Source organism: Pristis pectinata, chromosome 8 (genome assembly GCF_009764475.1).
Source record: "Pristis pectinata isolate sPriPec2 chromosome 8, sPriPec2.1.pri, whole genome shotgun sequence".
NCBI lineage: Eukaryota > Metazoa > Chordata > Chondrichthyes > Rhinopristiformes > Pristidae > Pristis > Pristis pectinata.
The window spans coordinates 69722298-69734445 of NC_067412.1; the positions used below are offsets into that span (position 1 = coordinate 69722298).

Below are 12148 nucleotides of genomic sequence, written 5' to 3' on the forward strand. Positions count from 1 at the left end.
CTTGGAACTCTTACATTTCATTCCCTCCTCCAGGTCATTAATGTAAATAGTAAATATTTGAGGCCTGAGAACCAATCCCTGGGGTATACCACTAGTTGCATCCCTCCAGCCTGAAAAGGGCCAATTTCTTCCAATTCTTTTCTGTGTAATAGCCAGTTTTCTATCCATGTTAATGCATTTCCTTCAATACCTTGGGCTCTTAATTCATGCACCAGCCTCTTATGCAGCACCTTGTCAAATGTTTTTTTGGAAATCTAAATACACGACATCTACAGGTTCCCCTCTATCAACTCTCCCTGTCGCATCCTCAAAGAATTCATGCAAATTTGTCAAATATAATTTACCTTTCATAAAACAATGTTGATTATGTTTTATTTTATTCAGCTTTCCTAAATGATTATTTCCTCATTGATATGCGAATTTAGCATCTTTCCAACAGAAGATGTCAAACTAACTGCCATAAAGCTCTCTGTCTTCTTCCTCTCCCTTTCTGAACAAGGGAGTCACATTGGCTGTTTTCCAATCTTCTGGTGCCTTTCCAGAATTTAGTAAGCTTTGAAAAATTTCAAAAAATGAGTGCATTATATCTGCAGCCACTTCCTTAAACCTTTGGGTTTGGGCCACTGGGTCCCAGTGATTTGTTCACCTCTAGCCTCGTGACTTTCTGTCATACCTTTTCCCCTGTGATTGTGATTTTTTTTTTTACAAGTTCCTCCCTGTTATTTGAAATTAGCCCATCTATTATTTTAGGGATATTTGCAGTGTCCTCCAAGAAGACTGCAAAAAATTGATTTACTTTATCTGCCATTTCTTTGTTTCCTGTGATTAATTCACCAGCCTCATTCTCCAGAGGTCCCACACCTACCTTGGCTGCCAGTTTCCTATTTATAGATCCATTAAAAAGTGTTACTGTTTGTTTTGATATTCCATGCAGGTTTTCTCTTTTCTTTCCCCTTGTAACTTTTTTTAGTCTTTCACGACTGGATCCTAAATCTTCCCTGTCCTCTGGCCTACCACCAGCCCTCGCCACTTTGTATGTCCTATTTTTCAATTTGGCATTATACTTGACCTCCTTTTATTAACCACAGGTTGTGTTTCTTTCTTGTGGAATCTCTTTTGTAATTGAAATAAATACCTGCTGAGTGTTATGGATCAGCTATATCAATATGCACCATTATTCATCCTGTCTCTTAGCTTATTTTCCCCAGTCAACCTTAGAGAACACCACCTTCGTACCATTTTAATTGACCTTAGTTAAATTGAAGATAGTGATTTTGGTCCTGTGGTATTTACCCTCAAACTACATCTAGAATTCTATCATATTGTGGTCACTATCTCCTTGGGTATCATTTACCACAAGATCTCTTATTAAAGCTTCACAATTACACATGACCAAATCAAAAATAGCCTGTTCCCAGGTAACTTCTGTAACGTATTGTTCTAAGAAGCAATCCCTGACGTACTCCTCAAATTCTTCTGCGATATGTCCAATCGATATGTAGATTAACATCTCCCTTGAATATTGCAGATCCATCCTATTCCACCCTATCGAGAGTTCGCATTTTAGGGGCCTATAGACTACTCCCACCTATTCTTCTTTCCCCTGCTATTCATGATTTCAACCCAAACCAATTCTATATTACCATCCACTGCCTCGATATCATGACTCAACAATTAACATTAACAACATAACCTTGCCTCCTTTCTGTTTTGGCCTGTTCTTTGGGAAGATCGTATAACCTAGAATATTGAGCTCCTATCCTAGTCTCCCTACTACACATCCCTCTAATAGTTATTAGGTCATACTCATATGTTTGCTATCTATGCTGTCTGCTCATTCATCTTATTGCAAATGCTGCATGTATTCAAATAAAGATTCCTAAACTTTGATTTTTTTTTAACATTTTTACTAACTGGATTTGCTCTGTACTGCAGACACTTCATTACATTTTCTGCCCCAGCCTGTCACAATACAGTGCTCTTATGTTCTTCTTTAATTCACTTCAGGAATGCCCACCTTGTACAGCAAAAATATTCGTAATTAAATGAATTTTTATTTAAAAACTGCTTTTGCTGGAAATGAGAAATAAGAACAGAAAATGCAGTAAATATGGGTTGGGCAGTATCTATGGAGAGAGGAGCAAGCTTTACACCATGCTTGTTTTCTAATTTTATTAAATCTGAAGAAAGATTATCAATCTGAAATATTAACCTTGTTTCTCTGACAGATGCTGCTTAAACTGCAATTGCCTGCGGTTTTGGGTTTTACCCTAGTTGTAGAATTTCATCAGTATCTGGCTCAGACTTATTCCAAGTGGATTTCATCCTCCTTGATCCACTCATAGTTGCACATCTTCAAGATATTCTGTGTTTTTCTAGTCATTGTCCTTGCTGGATCCAGGCTCAATGCCATGTGCCAGCAGGTGAATGCTATTCACGTTTCTCTTGTGCACAAACTTTTTTTTCAGAACACTCAGGCTCCATAGTTCCATTTCATCCTTCATTCAACAAAATACTTTTTCTTTCCCTTCCAGTTCCTCATCACTGAATTCTAACTTCATCTTTCTTCCAGTCTCACCTCATTCTCACTTTGTCTTCCGACCTTCCCCAAATGTTCAGTTCTCAGCTTCATCCTACAATGTTCCTATCTTGAAGAATTTCAAGCTTAACATGACATTGGCTTCTTCTGCTGTTGCTGTGTGTTTGTGCTTTTTTTTTGGACAGCACTCAATTATCTACAATCAGCTGATGCTGAAGTCCATAGTTACCTGGACTACACTTTCCACCCTTTGCTTCTGAGGGCATAGACAAAATTTTATGTAGTTTTGGATGCTGTTTTAATGTCGGGTATCAAAAATAAATTTGTGCCTTTTCTATATGTTGTCTGTACCTCTGTGATGATGCTGCAAGGAAATTTTCATTGTACCTGTACCTCACCATACTTGTGCACGACAATAAACTCAACTTGAAATTCAGCTTGACTTGACTTGTTTAACTTGCATGTTCTCTCCCACTTCCATTCTTGTATGCACACTGCCAGATTTCCAGCACTTTCTATTTTTATTTAATTCATGGAAATCTTTGGTTTTCCTTGCCCGTTATCTGTGAAATTACAGTAAGGGAATAATGAGGACAAGTGGCTTGTATGTTTTATTACTGTGATTGTTTTCTTTAAAGATCATAGATCAGGTACTTGCGGAATTGGCACCTGTATGCATTGCAGAGGAAGAGTTTATCACGAAATTCTTTATGTTAATGGAAGACACATACAGTGAAACACCACAGGTAGTAATGCTCTATATATTTTCAAACTCTGTAGCTTGAGTGTTTTATAAATTTCAAGTTTTCATTAAATTGTAATTGTTTTGAGTTTTAAGCAAAACATGTTGCCTTTAAAGTTTGCTAGCTGCAATACTTTAAAAAAACATTTTATAATCAGTTTAAAAATAATTTTTCAATTTTCAATATTTTTTCTAATCAAGTGGTTTAAATTGTAATGATTTTTTTTTGCTCCTGTGTTTGCAGTTTTAAAATACTGCATGGCTATATCCATGAGTCTTAAGCTTTCGTAGCACTGGAGTGATCAATGTCCTTCTTGGCACTGAATGTGGTCAGACAACACGGTTACTTTAAAATATGTGGTATCAATACCTAACTGCTTCCTGATCAGTTGTCAGGTCAACCTACCACTAATCTGTAAGAAATGCTCATTGGTGGATTAATTATTGTTGTAAACTGTTTAATTCCTGGGGTTGCAAACCCAAATGGTATGTTTTAGAGACGCGGAACAAAAAACTAAAATTTAGATTTCTGTTTAAAAGTTCTTTTGAGTCGTGCTGAATAGCTAATGATCATTATTTAGCTCTGTGAAAGTGGCTAACTGATAGCAGAACAACTTTGAAAGCTTTTAAATTAAATATCTTTTTTCAGTTGCTGGGAAGTAAAAGTGATCTTACGGCAGTGATTAACCAAGACTCAACAGAGAGAGTACGGATTTATCGGAGTACTCCAGAGTATGTAACGTGTATCATTACATAATATGTCAGCTGGAATTATCATTTGCCATGAACTGATTTGTTTTCCTGTATATTTTTTGGCCATTTATTAGGTAGATAAATGATTAAGATCAAAGAGTTCAAAGAACACTTCAGTGCTTACCAACAGTAATCTGATGGTTATAAAATTGTCATATTCTTATTCTGATGGATAGCATCTCTTAAATCAAAGAATATCTGTCCCAAGATACGGTTTTACTACGGTTGCTTTGAAAGCCACCTTCATAAAAGGCCTTTACCTGCAGATATCTGTTCTTAGTCCCAATGTAAAATAAAGTGAGATTCTGATCCAAGCAAGTTTGATTTCTGAGGTGAACATTCATTTAATATTCATTTAATTCTAGCATGTAATATTAATTCAGGTTTATCATTTAATTCTCATAAGAATATGACAATTTCAAGTGGGATTTTTCCACTTACTGAGTTACTGAAATTATTAATACAATTTCAGATGGTGTTGATTTCCTTGCTGAAAGATGGAAGCATAATATCAGTTTCAAGCATCACACAAATCTGTCTATAGAGATGCTCAAATGAAATTTGTCTCTCATTGATTTATGGTTATGGCTTTATGTTCAACTCAAACTAGAGCACAAAATCTAGGTTGCAGAGTTGCTTTGTTATTAGAGTACTATATTTTGGATGAGGTATTCTGAGTTCCATTTGTCCTTCCAAGTTGCTATAAAAGATGCCTTGTCACTATTTGAAAAGAACTGGAATTGGCCCCATATCTTGGCCAGCATTTATGCCTCACCAAAATCTTCCAATGAATATAAAATTATTTGGACCTTTGGTTTCATTGCAGTTTGTTGGACTTTGCTGCATGTCCTTGCATTAAATTTCAAAAACCATTTCCTGTGAAGCACATAAAGGTATCCTGAGCTTGTGAATGACATCCTATAAGTACAAATCCAGTGCATGTTCAAAAATAAGTTACAACTCATTTTCTCATTAATTTCTGTGTTGCTCTAATATTAGTCTTGAAGCCTGAATAGCTAACAGATTACTATATGCATCCACACCTGATGAATCTTCATTGCATTAATACTGTTTTGTTTTCTAATCTTCCATTATGAAGTTATATATATTTTAAAGTAAGTTTAAATGTTTGTGCCATAGGTTTTTATTATATTTTCTACTAGGCAGGAAGATCCAGGAATAAGTAATAAACGAAAAATGATGAATGAAATCTTCAGTACTCTTGAACTAGATCTGAGAGGCTTTGTAAACCTTTGTGATAAGATCAACCCATCCAACACCTTGCATTTACTGGTAATAATGAGCCAGCATGCACTAGCAGCTCAAGATTCTGACACTCCGTCCTTTATCAAATCTACATTTGGAAATAGTCTGGTGCATGTCAAACGCAACTTTGATAAATGCATTGTAAGTAATTGATATCTTGTTATAGATTTTTAATAAAGTACTTACTAAAATACTTCAATAATGGTAGCTATCAACTAAAAACACAGCTCTACTGTTTTTCCACATCTTTATATGATGCACTTCAGGTGAATTTTGTAGCCTTGTTAAAATGACTTAAGGAAGACTTGAATTCATATGCTGCCTTTCATGGCCTTGGATCACATCAAAGTGCTTTGCTGCCGATTGAAGTACTCTTGTAATCACTTTTGTGATGTAGGAAATATAGCAAGCTCTGGAAAAATAGCAATATGTTATTGATTAGATATCTACTTTTGAGATGTTGAATAAAGATTAAATATATCCACTAAATTGGAGATAAATCAACAGCTCTTCAAAATAATGTTGTTTCGCTAATATATCATAAAGGCTCTTGTTTTAATATTCTGCCTGAAAGATGACTGCCGTCAGTGCCTCTGACATTACAGCATACCTTCACTTCTGATGAAGACTGAAGAAGGTTTGTGCCCAGTTGTGATAAACCATATATCTACCAGTGGGTGACTTAAAACTTTGCCTGCTCAAGCCAAAATTTTGCTTCTGAAGTATTTGCTCAAAACCACCCTCAGTAGAATACCACATTTACTTTAGAGAATTACTATCAAAATTGAGCTTCCTGTCAGTTGATTTGTGTTGTATACATGAAATTTAAAATTAAATTTATTAATTCAGATATCAGTAAAATAGTTGATGTCATTGGATTTAATTTAATATTTGAACATTCATATTAAAAAAAATTGTTTCTTCAGCAAATACTTGGCAAGTGATATCTTCTGCTTTAGAATGTAGCCCAAACAAAACTATTAAGGGTGTGCTTACCGTGTATCTACCTTTTTGAGACTGATAGTCAGCCATATGTTATTTATATTGTATTGCTGCGATTATAACATGAGGTATGAAGGTCCTAGGAGACAGTGTTGCCAGAACACAATTAGGAACAAAAAGAAGTGGCCGTGAAAGTCAGCAGATCCTGAGAGGTAGAGTACAAAAAAGAGGAACCAATAAGCTTGTGAGAAATAGTGATGAAATATATTAGGGTGAAACAACTGAGCTGTCAGCTTGCAATGAGAAGTAGAGTGCCGATGGAAGCCCTTCAGCATAAGGAGTTGAGGACTGTGAATAGTGAAATACAAGAAAAGGAGAACAGGAATGGTAAGAGCAATGAATGGGAAACAAATGGGGATTTGAATAACATTATGCTGAAGCAAAAAGTGGAAACAAATGGAGGGGGCAAGGAAGTTGAGAAAAAAATGGTGGAAAAAGATGGGCAGGGAGTGGGGCAGGTGTGATGTTACCACAGTACAGTCACCAAGGTGCCACTGAGTTGAATAGATTGCTGTAAGGTGACAGCATGCAGAAAAAGTGAAGAGGGTGTGGCGGGTTGTGGAAGAGGGCATTCATGTGAAGAATGCTGCTGGGAGGTGAAAAATCATGTGCTTCACCTTTCCTTTTTTTTTGTGGCCTCTAAACATTATTAAGGCTGCCCTTCAGACCTTTTCTATGGAAAGAGAAACCAGTCAACATTCTGAAGAAGGGTTGCTGACCTGAAATGTTGACTGGTCTCTCTTTCCACTGGTGCTGCCTGACTGAGTTCTTACCGCATTTCTGTTTCTGTTACAGATTCCAGCACTTGCGGTTTAATTTGTTTTTAGGCATCTTCTGCTGCCTTTCCCCGATCTGCAAACCAAAGCTTGCTTTCATTTCCAGCTGTAACTGTCCACCTACTGATACTTTTATATAATAAAAACAGCCCAGAAAGAGAAATGTAAAACTGCCATACACCCCACCTTTCAAATCTGAGTGAAATGAACCACCAGTATGAGGCAACGGAAATGGGTGAAATGAAGTGTTTACTGAGATCTGCTAAGAGTAATGGTGGTTAGCAATCTCCTCCACTCACAGTGGCACAAGAGTATTCACTTAACCCCAACGCTAAACTCTTATACCCCATTTTACAACCCTGATCCTTAGTCTCCCATTGCTTAATTATTTTATATTTGTTTTGTCATTTGAGCATCCTGCCTTTTTTTACTTGGTCTGAATATATTGTCTGTCTAAAATTGTACTTGTGAAGGTGGTGGTGAGCCACCTCCTTGAACCACTACAGTTATTCCAGTGAAGGTGCTTCAGCACTTCTGTATGGTAGTGAGTTACGGGGTTTTGACTGAGCTGTAATGAAGGACTGGCAATAATGTGCAATTTGGAGAGGAACCAAAGATGGTGGTTTTCCTATGCACATGTCACTCTTGTTCTTCGTGGAGATTGCGAGTTTGGGAGGTGCTGTTAGAGTAGCCTTGGTGAGCAAGTGAAATGTATTTTGTAAATGACATTAACATATTAGTGGAAAATCCAATGGGGAAATTATATGGGTGTGCCTGGATGCATGCGGACAGGATGTGCCCAGTAAACTTTTCAAACCCAGTAATTTCATCAGGAGATGTATGCAGACATTGCAAGACATGCCTAAAATCACATCCTATGTGCTATTAACACCTGAAAATACATATGCAAATTCATTCCATCTGATTCAATTTCTAGGAAATAGTTCTAGCAGTGATTCCCTGAAGGATAGCAGATCCGTATAAGTAGAAAATTCTAATTACTAACATTTATCCTGTTGAGAATCAAAACCAAATGGGCAAGTATATGAAAACTATGATGTCAGCATTTCATGTAAAGCAGGCTTCAATCACATTTGTGACACTTCCCCCCCAAATGCAAAGCTTTTGGGTAATTTCAATCAAATTCAGAAAAAAGGGCTCCACCCCAATTCACTGCCTAAAGAAATCTGGAAATTTATCAACAGGAATTGATTAAAATTGTCTTTAGTTCCCCCACCTCACCCTACTGTTCTAGAACTGATAACTGAGGTCAAAATATTTCATCTAAACTGGTTAGGGCAACCATTTTAATGGCTTTGAGTCCCACATAAAAAGATTATGGCCAATTTTAAAATGTCATTTGGTAATACAAATCACCTTTAAAATGGGTACAGAAATGGGGAAATTTAGGGCATAATATTGAAGGTGGGAGAACAGGTTAAGAAAGCAGTTGAAGGAGCATAGAGAATTTATAAATAGAAGCAGCAAGGAATTTATGATGAACCTTTACAAATACTGCCTTGGCCATAACTGGAGTATTTTGTTTAGTTCTGGGCATAACATTAAGGAAAGATATGAAGGCCTTGGTGATGTGCTGGATTGATTCCAGGGACGTGGAGATTTTATGTGATAGACTGGAATTGTTCTTGTTGAAAAGGGAAGCTTATGAAGAGATCTGATGTAAACATTTAAAATCATGAAGGCTCCACCCAAATAAATAAAAAGAAACACTTCAATGGCAAAAGAGTTGAAAACCAGATGGTGTCGAACGAAGTTGATTGCCAAAAGAAAAGTGACGTGAATATTTTTACTTAGTGATTTAAAATCTGAAATCTATGCACTGCCAGGGATAGAAGTAGAGACAGGTTGAATTGTCATTTTAAAAGAACGTTGAATAAGTACTTGAATGGGGAGAAAAAAAATTGCAGGGCCGTGGGGAGCGGAAGACATGGAGCCGTGAGGGATTGAATGACCTCTTGTGCTGGAACTACTCTGTGATTCAGACAAACTGTAAGACTGATGTAAATAACAGGCAAATACTGGTAATAGAAGATGGTCTTGTGGTAAATGTGCATGGTTGGAAAGGTAATAAACTTTGAGAGAGCTACTTATAATCAAGCAATTTTGTAAACTCTTGAACAGCTCCCTGAGTTTGTATTTTTATTTTAATTCAGTCTGGTTTGTGCAAACAAATAGAAGAAGCTAAGGTTCCAAAGAAGACCAAGATTGGTATTCTGCCATTTGTTATTGGATTTGAGGAGTTCTTAACTGTTGCTGAAGCCATCTTTAAGAATGCTGAGCGAAGAGGCGATCTGGATAAAGCTTACAATAAATTAATTGCAGCAGTCTTCACCAGCGGTAAGTAAATTTCCCAGGGAGAGGCATATGAGCAAAAACAGAAACTTCAATTCATGTTGTAATGCCTTCCCACCTAAGGCTCTTGTAATATGGTGAGTGCAAGATCACCCAATCCATTAGATTGACCAGATCTTCCAAATGCAGTTTATGTGGATCAATTGCTGGTTATGCTCCCACCAGGCTAATTCAAGCTTTCATTGTGAATAATGGAGGTACATGGACTGTATTGATGCTAAAATGAAAATGCACTCCTATGTACAAGTAGATGGTGTGAAGTGCTACAATATACAATTTAGCCACATGTACGACATTCTGTGTAGGAGGCTAATATTATAAAGCACAAACTAATAAAGTTGGATATAGTTATGTAAATGTAATTGTGATTAAAGTACAAGGTTTATACGTAGAGGTAACTTGCTGAAATTGTATCTGTTTCTTCAAATTAGATTGATGTTTTAAAAAGGATGATAGATCATAGAGCTGGGTAGATATGGCAAGGGGTTATCAGTTTGAAGTTGAGACTGAGGAGGAATGTTAGGAAAAATCCATCTGAGAGAAAGTAATTTGCTTGGCAAAAATGGAATTATGGCCTAAAGTGCAATGTACATAACTCAGAGAAAATAAGGAAGGTGAAACATGCATTGAAATATTTTGTATAATCTACTCTAAGTAATCTGGAGGTCATTTTAAAAAAAAGTTGAGCTAAAGGTTTTGAGACCAGCAGTAGTTGTCATTATGATAAATACTTCATAGTTTTTACCAACATGTTGATTACAGCCAGTTTATCCCAGAACAATCAGCATTGGTGCTCGCTCCCTAAGGGCAACCCAAAATTGCAATGAGAACCACAATATGCATTTGGCTCTTTTATTTGCATATCCAAGTGGACTAACACCTCCTCAGGGACATTGGTTACAGGGTGCCACTTGTCTGTCTTTTACTAAGATGACATGTGTTGCTATGTGTAGCTGAAATGTGTGGAAGCATGCTTTATATGCCATTCTAATCAGTGTGTGCTTATTATTTTTACTCTCACGATTGTAAACTTGTGGAGAAGAACATAGTGAAGGCTCCAGTTAACTGCCTGTTGTAAGTGATACTCCAATTCACCTGAGAATTAGTTAAGAGCATATATTTCTATTCAAAAAGAGCTAAAGTGTGTGATTTTTTAAAGAGCTCTGATGTTAAAAACTGGGTTCTTTATACTTAAACTAGGCTTGCCTTTCTTTCCAGGGGAAAGTTTATGAAGATGTTGGCTTTTTGCAAATGATAGTTATCACTTCCTTGATCTGCATGCATTAAAGACTAAAACCATATTTTTGCAAACGATACTTCTATCTTTTCTTGTGGCATAGAAGGAGCCCATTTAACCCATTGAGTCTATTCCTGCCTCTTGGAGCAATCACATCAACCTCATTCTCCCAATTATTTCCCTCTAAACCTATTCTATCTCTTATGCCCACTAACTCTCTAACCACTCACCCACATTAAGAGTAATTTACTGTGGCTAACTATTCTAACAACCAGTATATGGGAGAAACTTAGAGTACCCCAGGAAAAACTGATCGCATGGAGAATGTGCAAATTCCATACAGTCAGCATCGGAGATCAGGAGCTGTGAGACATTAGCTCTCCTAGCTGTGTCCCTGTTCCATTATGTTTATCTAATACCAGAGTAAGTTCCTTGGTTGTAAATCCATATCCATTTTTGTAGAAATATAAAATATTTTATTTAAATCTGAACTTAATATTTATTTAATATTTGTAAATTAATTTATGCACTTGTCCATTTTTTAAAAAAACTATTTTAACACTCAGAATAAGATTGCTTCTCACAGTTCAGTAGTAGAATCCTTCACCTATTCATTTCTTAAACAATTCTATCATTTGAGTCTGACCTCTTGCCATGTAATAGCAGAAAAGTTCTTCAGATGTAGTCAGAATTGTACTGAAATGAGTAACTTCAATTTTTTTTTGTATTTCAAGTTAAAAACGTTGCCTTAATGAATTTGAAGATTCCTCCAGATGTTGTCATCATGGAGAATTTTCACCAAATCTACTGCTTCCTCTCTGAAATGAAGATCAACAGTCTTGAAGACAGAAAAAAGGAAGCCTACCAACAATACTCGGAACATCTTAACCTCTATGTTACTAAATATCTGGGACAGCCATTGGAGAAACTAAATGTCTGTATCTCAATTGTATATCTCATTAGGCATTAATGAAAAAATATTTGAATTTTGCTTGTTTTACTTCCTTTAGTAGTCACATATAGTGAGATCAAAGTTCAAGTCTGATCCGCATGTTGCAAATGTTCCACAGAAGATCTGGTAACTGCAGGCTACTTTCAACAGTTAACCTATTCTGGAAATTCTTTGGCTTTTCCAACTAAAGTACCTTGCCTTACAGGTCTGGAATGGCAGAGTACAATGTGCAATTCATTCCAGATATTTCAGAAGTAGAACTTCATTAAATTGTACTATTATGATGCCTCCTTTCATGCTGCTTAGTGATATGGCAATACTGGAATGAGGATGAATAAAGATGTGGTCTCTGAGTGAAGTATGCACAGATACTTCTGCAGTCCTCTTCCATTTTTCCTTGGTATCAGATAGCTTACCCAAGCAGCAGTAGAGAAGTTGTTGCCTTTGGCACCCTTCTTCATGACTCCATACCCTGAGACAAGGGGCATTTAACTCCTAAAATATGGTT

The 12148-nt window shown here is 36.5% G+C and overlaps 1 protein-coding gene across 3 annotated transcripts in view; it reads left to right on the forward strand.

The window, feature by feature from the left end:
- The window catches only part of LOC127573834 (exocyst complex component 1-like), a 57293-nt gene that overhangs the window by 29596 nt on the left and 15549 nt on the right, over window positions 1-12148 (forward strand). For all 3 annotated transcript variants that reach the window (XM_052022344.1, XM_052022345.1, XM_052022346.1), the window contains exons 12-16: window positions 3178-3285; window positions 3931-4013; window positions 5198-5441; window positions 9253-9436; window positions 11423-11622. In XM_052022344.1, the coding sequence (XP_051878304.1) occupies window positions 3178-3285; window positions 3931-4013; window positions 5198-5441; window positions 9253-9436; window positions 11423-11622 (819 nt within the window). The remainder of the gene's footprint in view (window positions 1-3177; window positions 3286-3930; window positions 4014-5197; window positions 5442-9252; window positions 9437-11422; window positions 11623-12148) is intronic.